This window comes from Chenopodium album, chromosome 5 (assembly GCF_948465745.1).
Source record: "Chenopodium album chromosome 5, dcCheAlbu1.1, whole genome shotgun sequence".
Taxonomy (NCBI): domain Eukaryota; kingdom Viridiplantae; phylum Streptophyta; class Magnoliopsida; order Caryophyllales; family Amaranthaceae; genus Chenopodium; species Chenopodium album.
In genome coordinates this window covers 76816958-76837945 of record NC_137838.1, presented here as the reverse complement: position 1 = coordinate 76837945, position 20988 = coordinate 76816958, and the positions used below count along the sequence as shown (strand labels likewise).

General features: G+C 35.2%; 2 protein-coding genes across 3 annotated transcripts; both read left to right on the top strand.

Annotated features, from left to right (window-relative positions):
- Positions 1–2030: 2030 nt before the first annotated feature.
- LOC145632345 (uncharacterized) lies at positions 2031–15978 on the top strand. Of its 2 annotated transcripts, none has more exons than XM_081684698.1 (18): positions 2031–2350; positions 2526–2672; positions 2781–2871; positions 3061–3179; positions 3413–3603; positions 3693–3903; positions 4014–4254; positions 4373–4746; positions 5903–6023; positions 9555–9757; positions 9951–10293; positions 10739–10833; positions 10946–11164; positions 11480–11719; positions 13527–13736; positions 14180–14449; positions 14573–14776; positions 15289–15978. In XM_081684698.1, the coding sequence occupies exons 1-18, from the start codon at positions 2213–2215 to the stop codon at positions 15451–15453; spliced, it is 3582 nt and encodes a 1193-aa protein (XP_081540824.1). In that variant the 5' UTR covers positions 2031–2212; the 3' UTR covers positions 15454–15978. The 2 variants fall into 2 exon arrangements, with proteins under 2 accessions (XP_081540824.1, XP_081540823.1); XM_081684697.1 differs by having other exon boundaries at positions 9948–10293.
- A 506-nt stretch (positions 15979–16484) lies between these two features.
- Positions 16485–20988, top strand: LOC145632347 (F-box/kelch-repeat protein At3g23880-like). Its single transcript, XM_081684700.1, has 5 exons — positions 16485–16659; positions 17482–18772; positions 19000–19104; positions 20163–20317; positions 20689–20988. Exons 2-5 carry the CDS (start codon positions 17553–17555, stop codon positions 20697–20699), a joined length of 1491 nt encoding a protein of 496 aa, XP_081540826.1. The 5' UTR covers positions 16485–16659; positions 17482–17552; the 3' UTR covers positions 20700–20988.

The following is a 20988-nucleotide window of genomic DNA, read 5'->3' as shown; positions in this document are numbered from 1 at the left end:
TACTTCCACTATAAATCTAGGGGGTTACTAAATGGCACAATAGAATTACTTAGGGTGCGGTATTAAATGACTCATCTACCCTTATAAATTTCATGTTTGACATCATTCAATTTTTCTCACCAACCATACTCCTTCCACCACCATCACCCTAAACACCATCACCACCACCACCCTAAGGTCGCCAGAATCACCATCACCCTAAACATCACCACCACCCTAAGGTCGCCAGAATCATCCAATTTGTCACTATCTATCACACCAAATCAACCACTGATCATACCAAATAAACCGGAAAAAGGAAGAGGTTGACGACAATGGCATCGCGACGTGTGAAAGGGGGTTCGTTTGCCGGGAAACGTGGGGAAAACGCTGGCCAATTCGTCGGTAAGTTTTTTTATTTTTTTTTTATTTTCGCATAGATTCGTATAGTCGCGTGCTATATGCGACTCCACCACGGCACAATCGTATATAGCGTGCGATTATGCCACTGTACAGTCGCATACAACACGTGACTCTACCACGGTGTAGTCGCATTTGACATGCAACTATGCCGTGGTGGAATCCTATATAGCATGCGACTATGGTTTTTGGTTTTTGAATTTTGAAATTGAATTTAAATTTCGAATTATGGTTGTAATTTGTTTTTTTTTAAAAAAAATTTCGAATTAGCATCAATAAATTAATTTCGAATCTGTGATTAAATTAGTAATGTAATTTGAATTATGGTTATTTTTTTTTTAAATTCCAATGTGAATTTAATTTTGTCAAGGTGGAGTCGTGTTGTATGATGATCAAGGTAGAGTCATGGTGGACCAGTCAAGGTGGAGTCGTGGTGGTGGACCAGTTAAGGTGAGTGGGTGGTATGGGTGGTGGAGCTAATGTTCAAGGTGGAGCTAAGGCTTGACTATGGTCAAGGTAGGACAAAGTTAAATTAGTAGTTAATAATGGTTGGATTGTTATGTAATATTCAAAATTATAAGGGGCATAGAAATCTTTTAATACCATAGCTTGAGTAATTTCATTGTGGCAAATAACAATTCACTAAATCTGTTCTCCTCTAAACAAAGCTTGAGAAAATTGGTCTCAAATGGTGAAATTTTGTCAAATTTGTGAGAAAATGGATTGGAGGTGGTAGACGGAGTGTGTAGTGTAAAGTGCAACAAAGAGAAAGAAGAGTGAAAAGGAAAAAGAGAATGCATTCAGGCGATTTTGGGCAAAAAATTGAATAGGGGGTTAATTGACAAGTTTATAAAACTATTTTGATTGCAATTTACAATTTTTTATTTTAGAAGAATGCAATTGACATAGTTAATAGTTTGGTACTTTAAAAAATTGTATTTGGCAAAATTTCCAACTTTAAGATGCCAACTAATTTTTGAATCATAATACAAACCAAAAAAGGTTTCGAATATGGTTGGCTGTGGTGAGCTAGCCGCCCTAGTTTTTTTTCGTAAAAAGTTTTGGTACGAGTACTTGTAAGTACGGCTGTTCATCAGTCAAAGACCGAACCAGACCAGACTAGGACTTGACCAAAGACCGAAAATTAGAATTTTAAGAACAAAATATCGGATCGATTAATCAAGGACTAACTCCGGACCAGACCGAAAGAATCGGTCCAAAACCTGGATCAGATCGCTTTGGACCGATTTAAGTTTTATTTTTATATAAAAAATTCTAATTTTTTATTAATTTTTTGGAAAACTTGAAAAAGTAATGGAAAATCTACCCTTTAATCTTTTTTTTTGTAGTTATTGTATATTTAGGACAAAAAGTTCATAAATTTAAAGTTTTTTAAACTCATTAAGATAATCTTAACCATTATTTAAAGTTTCACATATTTTTTTAATAAAATTAGACCGATTTTTATAGGATTTTCAAATGGAACGAACCGAAGGCCAGAAAAATAAATTTCTAGACCCGAAGACCGGTCCGGGGTCGGTCTGGACCGATTAACACCCCTACTAGTTGTAACTCTCGTCTCTCGTAAAGTGATGTGCTTACCGAGTTTACCCTCGTCTCCCTGCAGAAGAGAGTTGAAGGCAACCTCAAACGTAAACCCGCCTCCTTTTTTACAACACTCTGCTATTACACCATCTTCGATTTCTGCAACTCTCTCTCTCTCTCTTCCATTCTCACCATATTCAACTCCCAAAAACTCCATTCTTTTCCCACTGAGAAAGCTTATTAGGGTTTATCTAGGGTTTTAGCTTCAATGGGGAACGAAGAACAGTCTCACAAATCTCACAGGTTTCGGCAAGCTGGTCCCAAAAAATTGGCTAAAAAAAACAAGAAGGCAGCGGGAGATGATGGTTTTGATGATACCAAGAAAAACCCAACTCGAAACCCTAAGGTTTATTGATTATTGCATTTGAATTCCTTTTTAATTTTCGTGAAATTTTGTTTTTTGGGGGTGTAAATTGATACTGATATAGGTTTGAAATTGTAAATTTTGTTCTTGTTAAGATGTTGCATTTTGATATTGATATTGGTTCTTACTGTAAAATTTGTTTAATTGGGATTATTAGGCATTTGCTTTCCGTTCAAATGTGAAAGCAAAGCGTTTACAGTCGCGCTCCACGGAGAAAGAGCAGCGGAAGCTTCACATTCCGACGATAGACCGCAATATCGGCGATCCCCCGCCTTTTGTTGTTGTAGTTCATGGCCCTCCTCAGGTGGGGTTTTGATATATTTGACTAGATGAATTTTAATTTGTGTTAATGTGTTTGATAATTGGGGGTTGATATTGTTGCTGACTTTTTTGTGTTGTAATTTTGTTGTAGGTAGGGAAATCTTTGCTGATTAAGTGTCTTGTGAAACATTACACCAGGCACAATTTGCCTGATGTTCGGGGTCCAATTACCATCGTATCAGGTTTGCTCGATTCACAGTTGCTTAAATTCCATGTCTAATTTATGAGGCAATATGTTTCAAGTTTGTTTGTCTTCATTTAGGTGTTTGTTTGAATGGTGATGTTTTTGATAGGATTTAGCTTCAAAAATGAAATATTGAAGACTATGGATTTCTTGAAATGGATTAAAATATGGTGCCTTCTTATTATAGGTAAACAAAGACGTCTTCAGTTTGTGGAGTGCCCTAATGAAATAAATGCCATGATTGACTGTGCGAAATTTGCTGATTTGGCTCTGCTTCTAATTGACGGGAGTTATGGCTTTGAAATGGTGAGTTTTTGTTCCTTTTTCTACAAAATAGGCTTTCCTTCAGATGTTATTCTCAATTGAAATTACAGGGGTGTTGTCTTTAGAAAACTATCTAATGGCAAAGCTAAGAATTCCAAGTGAATCATATCTACTTCTTTGCCATGCAAGTATTTATTTGTTTGATTTAGCTTAGTTTTTCGTTATTTTTATCCAAACTAGTCAATTGTAAGTATCTGATTTTTTATTGCTCTTAGGAAACATTTGAATTTCTCAATGTCATGCAAGTTCATGGATTTCCGAAAGTTATGGGAGTCCTTACACACCTTGATAAGTTCAAGGATGTAAAGAGATTAAGAAAGACAAAGCAGCGTCTCAAACATCGTTTTTGGACTGAAATATACGATGGAGCCAAATTATTTTACTTATCTGGTCTTATTCATGAGAAGTGAGTACCATTTATTTGTTATTGCCTTTCTTAGATCTTATTTGTTTAATTGCGTTGGGTCTTTTCTAAATTGTATCTACCAAATGCAGGTACAATAAGCGTGAAATCCATAATCTTGCAAGATTCATCTCTGTTATGAAATTTCATCCATTGTCTTGGCGAACTGCTCATCCTTATGTGCTAGCAGACCGTTTTGAAGATGTCACTCCACCGGAGAGAGTGCAGCTAGACAAGAAATGTGACAGGAATGTCACAGTTTATGGTTATTTGCGGGGTTGTAATTTGAAGAAGGGAACTAAAGTAGGTGACTTTGAATTTTTTTTCTTGAATATGACATGCCAAAACACATCTGGGTTTTATTCGTTATCATCAATTTATATAAATCTAAATCAAATGATTTTTCTCTTTAGGTTCACATTGCTGGTGTTGGTGATTATAACCTGGCCAGCATTACAAGCTTGGCTGATCCATGTCCTTTACCATCAGCTGCTAAAAAGAAAGGATTGCGTGACAAGGAAAAATTATTTTATGCTCCTATGTCTGGTGTTGGCGACCTCCTTTATGATAAAGATGCTGTCTATATAAACATAAACGACCACTTTGTACAATATTCTAAAGGAGCTGATGAAAATGAGAGCACTGCACGTAAAGGTCTGCTCTTTAGTTGCTGTTTTTTCCCTTCTCATTGCTATCAATGTTTATTATTTTGTTGTTGCTTTGCCAAACTTCTGTGTCTTCTGATATCTTCAACCATACCCTGTGTAACTAGGAAAACGCCATGATGTTGGTGAGGAGTTGGTAAAACAGCTTCAGAATGTGAAGTATTCTATTGATGAGCAGTTACAAGAACGCTTCATCAATCTTTTTAGCCAGAAACAAGATAAAAGTGATGCTGATGTTCCTGTTGCCGGAGGTCGGATTCATGAACATGATGATGCTGCTGGATCTGACAAAGAAAGTTCAGATTCTTCAGATGACGATACAGATGCTGAAGAAAATAACAATATGATGAATCTGGGAGATGGGTCTAGTGATGCTAAAAAGGAATTGGGGAAAAACTTCAAGGAACATGTTGAGTTTTCTGATGGTAGGATCAGAAGGAAAGCGATATTCGGAAATAGCGATAATGATGCTGATGAAAAGGTATTTTGTTCTTAGCACGTTGTATTGTGATTAAGGTGATAAAATATGGGTTCATGTCATGGTCTTCTATTTCCAAGTTGTCCTCCTTATATATGTTCTCCCCTATCTCTCCCTCTGGATTCTCTTCCTTGACGGCCTTTCATAAGAGAGTAAAATTATAAATTAGATTACACTACAGTTGACATTTGTAGTTCTAGTAACCTTATAAAATTAAAGATTTAAGGAGCTAGTAAATTTGCAAACTGTTCTCCTTAAGTAGGCTTTAATAATTTAAAGCAGCTTTCGCTATTACTTAATATTGTTACTTAGTATGTTTTTCACGTTGTTTGTTTCTATGCTGATTTTTAAGGGGTAGGGAGCTGGTCAGGGTCCATGTTATTGTAAGGTTTTGAATCAGAAGTTTGATTATTGGTTTTAGCTTACTGTTCTTCTGGACTTCTGATACTATACCTGCACTCTTGTGTCTGTCAGGCATAAGCTCCTCTATAATGAAAGATTTAGAAATCTTGATTAATCTCTCTTGGAAGAATTTTCTTCCTCATTTGAAATTATTATTATTTGGTGTCAGTAAATTTCACAAGTGCTTATTGTCTTACCTTTTTTGTCTTGTCATATACGTAGTGAAAGGTTTCTCATTTCTTTATCACTTAGAGAAGCCTCCACTAGACTTTGGGATATCCAATGGTGAAATATATGATTAATGGTCACTAATATCCGTTACTCCTAAATTCGTTTCATCTATTTATCTAGACCATGAACTTTGGTATGTTAGGAAAGCCTGCAGTTATCCCCAATCAGCCATAAAAAAATGTGTTTTTTCTATTATATCATTTTTTTTCCCTATATTCGGTACAGTGGCATTATAATGACAATTTTGACACTCATGCAGAAATTTTAAATTATTTCTATCATTTTGTTTACTGCATAATGAAATGCCAACTTTGGATTTTGATGTATTCCAAATTCAGGATTCCATGTTTGCGTTTAATTTGTTCTTATCATATTTATTACTTTATCATACCTTTTTTTTACTCTTTAAGATGTTCCATATAGTTGATAGTTAAGAAGTCTTAGTAAATAAATTTTGTTTTTGGTGAACAAGTTAGCAGTTTAGCACAGAAGTTTAGAGTTTCATCTTTAGAAAATTTGACTGCAGTATTCAGATGACGATGATGAAGAAGAAGAAGATGATGACAGTGACGGGAAGGAGGAGGATGAAGTAGGAAGTTCCGGTACAGATCCTTCTGAAGATGATGGGCCTGATGAAGATATGGAAGGTAACCTTCATTGATCTTAGAATAGAAAGATTTAGAATCTTATGGTGATACTTTCTAGATGGTTATCAAGCATGGGCCATTGAATCTGTGATAACTTTGATATTTTTACTATTCTTTATAAGAGCTGTAGATCTTTCGATCTGTTGCCTACTTCTATCCCTTTTTTCTGGGCCAAACGTAGAATTGTTTTTTATTGTTCTTTCATGAGTTCAGATCAATGCAATTTGCCAAGAATACCAAATTACCAACTTCTATAAAAGGAAAAATAATGCAATTACATACAAGGTTCAATAATTATTTTTGCAGAGGAAGATGTTAGGTTGGGGCCTCTAGAGTTGTAATAAGTGTCATCTTTGCTTGGATACATAGATAAAGAAATTTTCATGCATGTCGTTGGTTTTGATTAATAAATAGGAGTTGTTACATAATGTTATATAGTGGAAGCTTGTGTTTGAAATTGGTTTGATCTTTGGTACTAATAGTAGTTACTGAAATTTGGAAATGCCCTTTTAGGTTTTGAAAAAGACTTTCTTTCTCCAGTGATAAAATGAGTAAAAGGCCTGGAAAGAATACCTCCATGGACATGGACATAAAAGGGCATTCGTTTCTACTGAAAGTATACTTTGCATCATTAATCGTTTTCATTCTCAGAGCAGGGGAATTTTATGCCCAACCCCTAGAGTGATCAGAGTTGAATGCCTGAGAAATAGAGCCCATTGTCAAGTCAAATGCTAGAGTGTGAGTTTGCTGGAATATTCTTTCCACCAAGCCCTTGGTCCTACATGTACACCCTCTGTACCACTAATAATGTCCCATATTCCTATTTTAGATGTCCCATTGAGTTTTTTCCATTCCCCTTACAGTGTATTTCCTCAGTCAACAACCCCACAGCAACAGCTTTAAAGCGTTTGTTCCAAAAGGATTTAGGGTCAGTTAACATGAACCATCATTCCAAACCGTCTGTGAAAAGTGTAGCAAAGAATTTTAGCTAAGAAATTAGAGTAATGTGTAGAGTGCAAAAGTGAAAGTAGGGCAAGATAGATCAGATAGAACACAAAGAATTTAAAAAAACAGAGGGTGACGGATAAAGCTCAAAAAGTAAGGTATAAAAATTATTGCAAGTAGAATCAGGCAATCAACAACTCTTCATGCTTTCAAGTGAACAAACTTTTTAAAAAAGTGATGTAGGGGATATGGGGCAATCTCTGTCATTTAGTGGGATGGAGGGAGTATCTTGAAAAGAGAGAAAGATGGTGCCCAAAGAGACAAGATTATGTCAAGAGGTGTTGCATATTATTAGTTAAATTTAGGACAAATCCTACATGACCTAAATAACTAGATCTTAATAAAATTTACCAAAGAATTGTTTTTTTTATTTTATATATATATATATATATATATATATATATATATATATATATATATTTATTTATTTATTTATTTATATATATATAGATATTTTACCCTCATTTAAAAAATTAAAACACAATTACTAACTATAATCAAATTTAATTAATCACTAATTCTCACCCAATTTTCACCCCAACCAACCCAATCTAATTCATCAACTCTTCATCTTCAATTTAAGAAACCCAAAGCCATCTTCATCATCTTCTTTCCTCATATTTTCTCTCTCCTCTTTCAATCAAATTATCTCTTTGAATTTTTTATAGATCTTTTTTCTCTCTCTTCAACTTCAATAATTTCGTAGGATTTCTGGGATTCTAGGGTGGTTTTTGTTTGGGATTTCGTAGGGCTTTCGCGGTGGGATTTCATCTGGATTTCGTGGTGGTATTTCGTGAGAATGGCGGTTTCATGGGGTTGGTAGTGGTGGTGGTTTCGTGGGGGTTCATCTTCTCCATCATCTTCCCCCATATTTTCTCTCCCCTCTTTCAATCTCATTATCTTTTACATCTTTTTTAGATCTTCTTTCTCTCTTCAACTTTCAAGAACTTTGTAGTGGGTTTCATGGGTTTGAGATCTTTCTCTTTCTTCAACTTTCAAAAAATTCAATTTGTAATGCGTTTGTCGAATTGGTGGGGATGATTTTGTGGGTTTGGTTTTTCGTGGGGGTGGGTTTTGTATAGGTGGGTTTAATTGGGGGTGGTGGTGGTTTCGTGGGAAGTAGTGGTGTGGGTTTCTTGGGAGTGTTGGTGGTGGGTTTTGTGGGAAGTTGTGGTGGGTTTTGTGGGGAGTGGTGGTGGTTTCGTGGGGGTGGTAGTGTTGGCGGTGAAGCCGGCGGTGGTGTTGATGAAGGCGGTATGGATGGTGTTGGCTGGTCTTGGTGGTGGCAGTGGGTGGTTGATTAATTATCCAAACATTCTCTCTCTACCTTAATTACATACCCTTAGAATACATCAATCACCTTTATCAAATTTTGCACTGGCGACCGTGTCAAGCCCCAAAGTTGCACATAACTATTAACGGAGGTAGTACAATAAATAAAAATCTCTAAAGAAGGGTATTGAGTATTGCGTTAACCTGATCATCTATAAGTCTGCATAAAATTCTGGTAGACTTCTTTTGCCTTTGTGTTCTAAAGCTGTTAGCTGGACTAACCCGTCTATTTCTTACATACCTAGAAGCTTCTGCCTGACTATTGCAGTATGCAAGATGATACTGACTTCTCCGAGCCAGCTCCGTGCTTGTTTCTGATTTAGGCTTTGTTCTCTTTGCCTGAAATAAGATGTTCTGGTCTGTATTTTCTAAAATCTGGGTCTGATCGGATTGTCTAATTTGACTAAACTTTGACCTTAATGTAAATGAAAAAACATTATCAAGTGAGATCTTGTTAGATTTTTTTTAACATTTATTTTTCAAATATATAATTTTCATAATTTTTACAAATAAGATATTATTGATATATGACAGTAACCAGACAAAATTAAGAAGATCTGATCTAGTCTGGTATGAAATTTCATGATCTAGTCTGATTTAAACAAGGATAAGTATTAGTTATTTTAGATTGAGGTGAAGAGAACAAAGTGTAGTCATATTAGTCCTTTTTTTACAAAAAATTGTTCCAGTATGCTTTTGGCTAGTGCATCTATTTCTTTGATTCTAGTATTTATTTATTTGGGGGGTGGGGCCGTGGGGGTGGGAGTGGTGGTGTATTAGTACGTGTGCATCTACTACATTGCCATGCTTGTGTCTTGTGCATGTATATAGATATATCAATACATGTTTGGGTATTCTTGTGGCTTGTCCATGTTATTTCTTAGGATTTTGTTTATTTGTTTGATTTGGAGGTGGGGACTGGGTGTGGGTGGGGCGCTGTTGGTACGTGAACATCTACTACAGTTGCCATCTAAGAACATCACCTCATATATATTTATTTGAGAAGTGGGGTGAGGTGGGGCAAAGGGAAGTGATTTATTGTTCTACATTTATGAAAATTGTCTTCAGATAGAACTGATTTTGAGTCCATCTAGTCATGAGAAAGGAGTCCCCCATTCATATGTTTCATTAATACCCAAATTCCCAATCTTATGCTGTGATCTCTCTTCTAACTCTTCTCCTTCTATGTGCTAGTGGACGAAGATATTGGAAATGCCTCCAAATGGAAAGATTCTTTGTTGGAACGAACAGTGTCCCGACAGAATATGAATCTCATGCAAATTGTATATGGAAAACCCATACCAAATCTTGCATCTGATATAGGTGAATCACAAGGAAGCAGTGATGATGAAAGTGAAGATGATGACTTCTTCAAACCGAAGGGAGAGGGAGCCAAGGTTTGTGGCTGACATCTTTCAAATTTAGATTTTCAAGTAGACATCTCATACTTATAATTGTAACTAAATTAGTATTGAACTATGAGTCAATTAGAAAGAGTACTTTAGTGAATTGGTGATTTACTTCTATCTTACCTGATTAATATCAAATGCCTGAATCTGATGTATCTGTTCACTTTTTGAGCAATAGAAGTTGACAGATGGTCTGGGTGCTGGTGATGTGAATGTTGATGATTGTTCAAAATCCACGAGTAATATGGATGCCAAGAATTGGAATGATGATGATGTTGTTCAAAGCATCCGAGACCGTTTTGTTACCGGTGATTGGTCAAAAGCAGCCCAAAGAGCTACGGTGTCTGAGACTGGCGGCAGTGGTGATGGTGATGATGATGTCTATGGTGATTTTGAAGATTTAGAAACAGGTGAAGAGGGTGGTGTAGCTGTAAAAGCTGGTGAGGCACAGAAAGAAGATGATGCAATAATTGCAGAACGCAAGCTGAAAAAGCTTGCTCTTCGTGCAAAGTTTAATTCCCAATATCCTTTTCAAAATGTTTATGTCTTAATCACCTACATTTACTTCATTTAACTTTCCACACATTCACACACAAACATCCTCCCTTGTGGAAAAACAACGGTTTGTACTGATCTTTTCTGCCAAATGAGTTGACAAAATGAGGCTTGTCTCTCCAGTCTTTACTTGTTCTAGAACTGAGATAGGGTAGAGGAAAGAAGGAAGCAGATGCTGAAGATTAGTAGTCTGTATTTCTGTGTAGCTGTGTGGCATCTAATATGCATTATTAGTTTTATGTCTGTCATAATTTGTGGCTTCTGTAGCTAGTTAGATTTCAATCCTAATTTTTTCTATATCATCCCAGCATCAATATCTTTCTTCTATTCTCTACTTTGAATTAGATTAGCGATTGAAAAATATATATTCTAAGTATTTTTTTTTTGTTTGTTTACCTTAATCAAGTATTACATTTAATAAATCTGAGTTACCTGATGGAGAAACTGGTGAAGAAGCTGAGGCAAAATCTGATCGCAGCAAGGCCAATGATAGTGGGTTTATTGAGAAGGTGGAAATGATGGCCTTCTATTGAATTTGATTTTGAATTTGAGCACTTATTTTTATTTTTTTTATTTTATTTTTTTATAAAAAAAACTGTTACTTCATGTTTGTGTATGCAGTTAAGAGATGAAATTGAACTTCAAAAGCAAATAAATTTAGCTGAGCTCAATGATCTGGATGAAGCCACTAGGATAGAAATAGAGGGCTTTAGAACAGGGACATATGTGAGATTGGAAATTCAAGCCGTTCCTTGTGAGATGGTTGAGTTTTTTGACCCCTCACACCCTATCCTAGTTGGAGGAATTAGCCTTGCGGAAGAGAATGTTGGATACATGCAGGTATGTATTCCATTTCTGTGCTTTGTTTTGGTTCCATCCTTGAATTATTTGTAAATATGTATTTAAAGTACTACGTACATAATTAATGTATGTCTGCACGGCTGCACCTTTGTTGCACTACATATTTATTCTATATCTCTGTGATATAATGTTTTTTTTTTGTTTTTTTTTGTTTTTTTTTGTTTTTTTTTTTTGTTTTTTTTTTTTTTATCATGAGCATGGCCTTTCTTATTGAATCTAGATGCAGTTTCTCGAAATCTTTGATCTTAACAGTGGATGCAGATGATTACACTTTCTTATTACTGTCTCTTGCAGGTCAGGTTAAAACGACATAGATGGCATAAGAAAGTTCTTAAGACTAGGGATCCTATAATTGTATCTATGGGATGGAGGCGCTACCAGACAATACCTGTTTATGCAATTGAGGATCGTGATGGTCGGGTCCGTATGCTCAAGTACACCCCTGAGCACATGCACTGCCTTGCAATGTTTTATGGTCCTCTTGCTCCCCCGAACACTGGAGTTGTTGCTGTACAGAATCTAACGAACAATCAGGTTAGATTCATTTTGGCAAATTTGATTAATGGTTGGGTATCAAATTTGTATTTGGCAAGAGGTGTGGGGTTGGGGGTCAGGGGGTCGGGGAGGGTAATATATGCCCACTTTTGTGGGGCCAGTGGGAGATAATTATGAACAATGCATGTTTGCATGGGATTAGCTTCTTCTAAACACATAATTTGTACCTGATTTGTATGAACCAACACCCCGAGTGCCTAGCTACCTCAGTGTATTAGATAATGCACTGTATACGCTATATCATGTGTCCCTACTGTGTGTTGAAATTTGCATATCCTATACATCAGGCTGCCTATATTTTTAAAAATTATTTATTGGCCGTCATGTGAACCTCACTAGTCACCACTCTATGACAACTTGTTAAGTTCTTACCTTTGAAGTATATATAGTTTTGTTTTCGAATATATTAATTTTTGCAGTTTGGTTTGTTGATCATATTTCTTGTAACACTTGCTGTTGGTGAGACATTTCTATTTCTCTTTATATTATTCTATCTGACTTATTTTACTTGAACTCATTTTTTTTGAACTTATATTGTTCGTGAATCAAATTGTCTTAAGAAATTTAGTTTGTATTAAGTTGTCTACTATAAATTTATTTTGTATGAACTTATTTTGTTCAATCTTATCCTTGAAATAAGTCGAACAAATCAGAGTCTATGGTTCTGTTTGGCCAAACTTTTAGAAAACTGTTCTACTTTTTAAAAGTAGCTTTCCTGATTAGTTAATAAATTTGTTTGGCCACCGAATTTCATTTTTTTTTATTAAGAAAAAGAAGTAAATTGGTATGGTTTAGATGTTACTCTTTTTTTTTTTAATACATATTTTATGGTGCAAATTGACCCATTGTTTATGTCTAAGTATCTAAGACATAAGGAATAGTTGTTTGATACCACTTGAAATGTGTATGAACATGAGTTGCTATAAGCTTGTGAGCAACTCAATATATTTTATTAATATACAATTTAAAGAAAAAGGAATTGATGCTTACATTTTTTTTTTAAAATGTGAAGTGAAGAAAATTAAAAAGAATTCCGAAAGGACCAAAACTTTAATGAGCAAATCGTGAGCTAATAGACTAGCCTCGACTCCAAACTTTTATGGGCTTGAGTCAAGCAAGGCCTTTTTGAGCTTAGTGAGTAGCGATCACATGTAAAAAGTTTTTGATTCCAGTCAAGCCCCTCAGCTCGTGATTGACTCGCTCGATTAGTGCCTCTACACTTAAGCGCAAAGTTGTTTTTGTTTTTGTTTTTTTTTGTTTTTGTTTTTTTTTGTTTTTTTTTTTTGTTTTTTTTTTTTGTTTTTTTTTAAAAAATAATCTGTATTGAAAAACTAACTATTTGAAGAATGAATGTTACAAATACGAGCATATAATCTAGCTTTACGCTTTACACATGAAAATGATGGAGGTTTTGGACAATAGTTGTTAGAGAGGATGAGTTTTATATATAATTAGCTTTAGATTATACAATTTTAAAAGGTCAGTATAGTAAATATTTTGTTTAATCCTCAATTTATTTCTTCTATCATGCCAAAAAAGATATAAATATTGAGTCCTCTATCCCTATCCCCAGCTCATTCTAAACATCCTAACCCTGTTAGTGCTATTCCAAATGATGGTTGGTGCTATTCCAAATTTGATAGTTGGTGCTCATCAGAAAATTGCCTTCAAAATTAAGTGTAGCAGCATCAGAAATTGCCTTCAAAATTTCTTCTATCATGCTTGATGATGTTTATTATTTATTTCGTGCTCTAATTTCTTCTCCTTGTTCTATGAAATTTCTCAGTCATCATTTAGAATCACAGCAACTGCTGTTGTATTAGAGTTCAACCATGCTGCCCAGATAAAGAAGAAAATAAAGTTTACTGGTGAACCTTGCAAGATCTACAAGAAAACAGCATATATCAAAAATATGTTTACTTCAGATCTTGAAATAGCCAAATATGAAGGTGTAGCAATTCGAACTGTCAGTGGAATTCGTGGACAAGTAAAAAAGGTAAGGGAATGAGGAATAAACTTAAGTAAATTGCGGTTGGTATTAGTCTTTGTAGTAGTTAACAATTGAGTTTCTTTTCTTGTTTATTTGGGCTTTAGCTATTTCTTTTATATTTATTGTGGAGCTGCCTGCCATGTTATAAGACTTATAACTAGTCAGGCATAAAATGAAATTGAACTTCTCATCTTCTACTTTATATTTCTCATTGGTTGTTTTATTCCTATTTCCACCCCCTCGATATTCTTTTTGATTCTTAACAAAGCTGGGTGGGGTCAGGAACTGGGATGGTGGCAGGAGAATAAACTCCTGGAACAAGCAAAGGCAGACATAATATTAATGGAATACTGTTTTGTGATAGTTGGTGCCTCTTAATTAAGGTTATATTTGACTTAGATTTGTGCACGGGCAGTTCTTCTGATATGAGAGGCTGTATGATTTGGCAGGCTGCAAAAGAAGTGATTGGCAATAAATCAAAGAACGATGACATCCTGTCAAAGGGAGGGATTGCAAGGTGCACATTTGAGGACAAGATCCTTATGAGTGATGTAGTATTCTTCACAACATGGGTTAATGTGGACGTTCCAAAATTTTTTAATCCATTGACAACAGCTTTGCAACCTCGTGATCGAGCTTGGAAAGGAATGAAAACTGTTGCAGAATTGAGGAGAGAACTGGCTCTTCCAGTTCCTGTCAATAAGGATTCTCTGTACAAGGTAGGGTAAACACACAGTTTCTTTTTCTTCTAGCTTCAAGAAATTCTTGTACAATCTTTTTATATTTGGTTGTATGCGTGTATCTAATTAGAATTTTCACGTCTTTATGTATATTTTTCACAGCCAATTGAGAGACAACCGAAGAAATTCAATCCACTGATCATTCCCAAGTCTCTGCAACAAGCACTCCCGTTCAAAACAAAGCCCAAAGATATTCCTAAAAGAGTTAATGGACTTCTTAAAGATAGGAGACCTGTTATCGCAGAACCTGATGAGAAGAAAACCCTAAAGCTGGTTCAACACTATCAGCTGATTCGTCACAGCAAGGTATGCTTTACATTGATGGCCATGACAGTAGTACACATGCTTGTAGAGTTTTGCATCGTTTTGTGCTAATATGAACTATAAATGTTATATCCTTTTGATTTACTCTTCTCGGACTGTCAGCAGCAGTAATTTTTGTCATTTATAAAAATGATCACAGTTTGGTATTTCTTCGCCTAGCTCCAAGCATTGTGTAGATGTTGCCAAAGGATTGATCTATTGACCTAAATTTACATAGGAAAATAAGACTGTTCCCGTGTTTGTGCTTGCATTGCTGGCCAAAGTAATCTTTTTGAATGGGCACAAGGTCTGTATTTGTGACATAGTTGGTCAATGATAAACTTCAGATGTTCGAGTATTTTTAGCATACTAAAGTTGTCAATGATAAACTGATTTTATTATTTTTAGTACGATGACTTGTGGACTTGAAGTTACTGAGCTAGCAAGAAAAGGTTTGGCAATATTAATCTATGATGCTGAAACAGTCTTGATTTGTGATGTTTGTTGGTGTGCAGGAAAAGAAGAGAAAACAAAAGGATGAAGAAAAGAGAAAAAAGTTGGAGGCTCAAAAGGCAAAAGAAGAGGTGGTGTCAAGAAAACGGCAGAGAGAGGAACGGCGAGAAAGATACCGTCAACAAGATAAACTAAGCAAGAGAGCACGCAAAACATCTGAAGACTAGATATATCTCTACAAATACTACCAGTTTTACATTTTCCATCCAGATTTATTTGGGAGTATTTCCTTGAACACTGAAGCGGTGAGTTTCAGAACTGCTTCCTACTCGTTAATCGTTTGCTTCCATTACACCATCTTCAGATGGAGAAGGACAGTACCAGTTAGAGGCAACTTGTGCTTTGTAGCCTTTAGAGAATGGTATTCTAGGAAAAATAGATAAATTTTGCTCTTGTTTTCTACCTGTAAGTAAAACAACAGGGCATTTTTGTAATAGCCCTCTGTACTCTAGTATCACGATAATTCGTTCACTGCTTTATGTGGCTTTTCCGTTCAGTTTCATTTTATTATTTTTTTTTCTTTTGGTGATAAAACTAAGTTTTCAGCAGTTAGTGAACTAATTCCATACAAGTTTTTTCGTTTTTTTATTTAAAAAATAAATAGTTCTTTATATCAAAATTTGTTGGATAATCGGATACCCAATCAGTTTCTGTTGCGGTTCAAAAAAATGCAGATTGGAACCTGCGGATTCTTGCTTTTATTATGCGGAATTAAAACAGCTGAATTTATTTCTGATTTTAAAGCCTCAACAATTCAACATACCTGTAATTGGCTCCAATTCTTTTGCAAGTTTTTTTTTTTTTTTAGGTTACCGAGATTGCTCATTAGCAACTATTGCACCTCACCACTTAGTCTTATGTAGTGTAAACTATAGAAGTATAGGGAGTAGTATAAATCCGATTATAATTCAATTATAATACGAAGTAGTTTTATAAATCATAACATCAAATCAAATCAGATCAGACCAAATTAAATAGAAAAAATCCCATTAAACCGATCTTATTCGCAAGTTATTCACAAACGTATGCGCTATCGATATCTTTACCACCCCTACTAAAATACCTCTTCTCAAACGAAGCCAAAAAAAAGAATCGTTATTTGTTTTTGTCTTTTAGTAAGACTCACACTCCTCGCCATTTCCATCTTTCTCCTTGTTATACAGTACTGCACTACACTGTACACCCACTTAATTGGGCTCCAAGGCAACCAAAACTACTGTAAGAAAAAAGAAAAAAAAAAATTACTCTTTTAATATATAAGAAATCCATTTTTTCTTTGTTGTATTTTCATTTTTCTAATGCTAAAAAAATCTGCAGTTTTTCTCACTCATCAATGAAGAGCTTCAAAATCATTCCATAAAATCAAGCTGAAGGTATCTCTCTTAACCACTTTTCTCTCTCCAACCCAGATTTTGAAATGTTGCAGAAATTTTACTTTTATATAAAAAAAAATTATGTTTCATAGAATTTTCCAGCTGTTTGATTTGTGTTTTTGCTCCTTCTATAATGTTAAGCTTAAAATATTTTTGTGCAAAATACTTGAGTTTGGAATTGTTAAAATTTTCTTATAGTTTGGATTTTGTATTGATGCTCTGTTTTTGGCTAAAATATGAACTTGCTTGTGTTAAACCTGCTTGATTGTTGTTCTTGACGGACTCAAATTATATTCTAAGTGACTTAACCCACATTTTTCCAGATTCTGTGTATTTGAAGGTTATAGCTCAAATTTAAGGTTTTTTTTTTAAAAAAAAAAAATCAGCTTCCCAGAATTTTCTTCCCTTTTTTTTTTTTTTGATATTTTGTTTTGTTTATTATTTTTTACTATGCTCTTGTTGTTGTTGATAATTTCCTGTGAAAATTTTTGGTTTAAAAGATCTGTGTATTTTTAATTTTTTTTTCTTTTTCATATTGCTGAATGTATACATTTAAGTATTCCTTTTCAACCATACCCAGATCTTTATTTAAAAGTATTTTTTAAAAATTTATAACAGATTTCTTGTACATTGTGTTCTTACTATTAAATTTTGTGATTTTGATCTGGTTGTCCATTTTTTTAAGGTAAAAAATCTAAACAAATACCCTTGCAATTCATGTTTATGTGTGATTGTGTGCTGTATTAAAGTAGTTTAAATTATGTATGGTATAATCTTTGTATTAGTAACATTAAATACATGTTTCAAAACCATTGATTTCAGGATAACAGTATTACCTGATTTTGGAGGAAGTCTGAAACAATTGTTGGTCAATATATTGTTCTTTGTCAAAAATGTCTGATGAAAAAACCCTTAAAATCCCTCCAGAAATCTGGTTGACAATCTGGCAAAAACTGCCAGTGAAAACTATAGGCCAATGTCTGTGTGTGTGCAAACCCTGGAACACTCTCATTACTTCCTCTTCGTTTGTGGCTGCCCACACCGAGAATTCCTCTCAAGTGGAGGGTAATTCTCTTCTCTTGTATAGGCAATTCACAAATGCTCCCAAGAAAAATGAAGAGTACATGTTTATGCTCGATTCATCCCAAAAAGAATCAGACCTTGAGCCTTGCTACACCTTAACTTGCCCCTTTGTAATTGGAGAAGTTGGGAATTATTTCCGTGTGGTTGGTTCTGTTAATGGTCTGATATGTCTCTCTGATGATCTGTTTGGGTACACCTACCTTACAATCCTTTGGAATCCCTTGCTTCGCAAATACATCAGACTTCCTGTGCCAAGAGTGAATTATGTTGTTAAAGGTGCCCACATATCTTCTTTTGGCTTTGGGTATGATACTAGGAAGGCTTCTCACAAGGTGGTGAGAATAAGCTACATGCGCGAAAAAAATGCCATGTATGATGTGACTCCTCCTACTGTTGAGCTGTATTCGGTTAAGGAAGGTAGATGGAGGTACGTGCCTGCTGACAGTCTGGTTAATATTTGCATATGTGACTACTGGTGGTCTCAATGTTTTCTCAATGGCGCTGTTCACTGGGTTGCTTGGGAGAGGGATGCTAGTACCCTTGCTTTCAGCAGAAACTGGTTTCTGATTTTTGATGTGGAAGAAGAGAAGTTCAAGAAGATGAAATTGCCTAATGCTCTTGCCAAAGTATGCACATTAGATCTGAGTGTTGCAGATTATTGCTCTAAGTTGTCGGTCCTTCACTCTGTACTCAAAGGAGGCGCAGTAGGGAATGAAATGGAACGTTGTGAGATCTGGGTCAAGGGAGAATATACTGTGGGGAGCTCATGGAGCAAAGTGGTTAGTATTGACATCAATTCAAGTGCTGGTTTAGGCTGGGTCCAGTGCTTGAGGAAAAATGGGGATGTTTTGGGGTTTTCCAAGAAAGGAGAGCTAGTGTCCTATGATCCACTGATGGAAAGGACTAAGGGCCTTGGTGTTCGTGGGTGTTGGCGCTCCTGGTTCACCTGTTCATTTACGGAGAGTCTCATTTTGCTGGACAGAAAGAAAGGTGTAGGTACTTATGACAAGACTGGAGGGAAGAAGAAGAAGTAAGTTTAAAAATATATTTTTTAGACAGATTGCTATGCTTTTCCTAGTGTATTTTTTTCTGTGACATGTTTACTATATAATTTTGTTGGGTCTAATGAGTGGCAGTGCATAATACGATCATTGATTCTTAATTCACAGAATCATAGGTCATTGTTGTCTGGTTGCTTTTAGCCTCAAGTTTGGAAAAATTTATGACATATCTGTTGCAATATTGTTTTGTCTATAGATTTAAAACGGTTTTCTCCAATGGCATGCTAGACATGGAAGAAATAGAGGTTGACGGAAGCAGTGTAGGTGAAAAAGACCAGTCTTCAGGACAATGTAACTCTGTGTAAGTCCTTAATTCCTTGCTGTTAGCAAAATCACTGGGGATTTTCACTCAGACTCTGATTTGTTTCATACAGTTTGCTTATACCTTATATCTCTACAATGTCCTTATGTCTCACTGTCTCAGTGTGTTTATATTATATGATTACTGAGCAAACTTATAGCTCTATTGCTTCTATTTGACCCCTAAAACAATCTTGTAACACAATCATTTTGCTTTTGTTCTGCATAATATTTATCATTGTCCAATTTATGACTAAGCTTATCTTTTTTATTTCAAAATGTCTTTTTTGGGTCCACAATGTCACCACCTTCAAGTGAGACTGAAGATCTGATTATCTCTTAGGGGTTGGTTTAACTTTCCAACTATGTTTAAATGGCTGTAAAGGTTATATAAATTTTAAGGCTACCCAGATTCAATTTGTAGTTGACAGTGAAATGGAGTGTCTTGATTGGATTCAACTAATTTTTCTGGCTACCAATCCCAAACCGAATACTGTCTCTGCTTGATAGCATCAAACAGATACAATGAAATACTTAAATACATAAATTAAGTTAATGTATAATAATCATATCATTCATATGTATAATAATCATATCATTCATCTATACATCATCATTCATTCATCTATACATCATCAGTTAATGTATAATAATCATATCATTCATATGTATATGCATTCTTACATGTTCAATCTGAGAGTTAAAAGGTTTTCTGGTTGGTCCAGTGACTTGTGAACTCATAGACCCAAGTCTTATTGGCTTTACATAGTGACACATAGTACTCATTTGTAATACACAATAAGGCTTTCTGTGCTGCATCTTCAGATCTCACAAAGAGTATTTGCTCCAGCGAAATAAGGTTAAACAACATCATACTGATCAATTTTAACAATGATAATATCAGGTTTTTAGTGCCAGTAGTTTAGTCAAATTACATGCAAAACCTCCTATCTGTATGTCTGCTTCTTGTAGCTTCAATAATAGTGAGAAGTATCTGAATTAATCGTGATTTGTAATGATGCTGTTGAGAAACTATGATCATTTTCGTCACTTTTGCAGTTATCATCAGGGAAAGTTCGTATTACTGGAGCAGCTGAGTAAATTTGATGGAACTAGCATTACAAGAGATCCCTCGGAGTATATGTCTATGGCTGGTTTTGAATTTTCTGAGTTCATGTCAATGGCTGAGTCCGTGGCTTGGTCTATGTCCATCGGTATAGTTTCATATCCTCATCTGTGATGGTTAACAGTTATATGAACTTGATCTTTATTTTGTTTGCGTGATGTTATGTGGGAGGGGTGTACTATACCCCTTTTATACTAAGTTCATGAGGATCCTTTAGATGTAATCATGTGTCAAGCGATATTCACTCACTGGCCTTCTCAGGTACCGGTATACTCCTTTCCTAGAACCAGGAACGATATCTGCTCTATTAGACATGCCAAACTCAGAAAACCATTCCATGAATTTTTTTGACATGTATTTGATAATAATTTTCATTCGTGAATTTAAACATCAATGCATGTTTCAATACATGCTATGTTGTTCATTAATCTTTTCATGTGTGATTCCAATATTATGCAGGTCATGGCTGAAGCTCCTCAGATTCAAGCCTTCAATCTGCAGCTGCAAATTTGTTCTTTGGCTGTCATTTTCGAAATGCTAACACTATGTTTACACTCTAGTTAAGCTTAAGGAGAAACAATTGTAAACTTCTAGCTTTTTTGGAACATGGATTTGGAAACTTTGGTTCTTTCAAGTTTAAGTTGCCTGTAATTAACTATAATCCGACTTTTGTGTACCGTGTCCTTCCTTATGACAGGTTACTGTTTTACGCGCTAATTACTCAAGCCCGAGCAGCAGAAATTGTTTATAGCTTTTGCA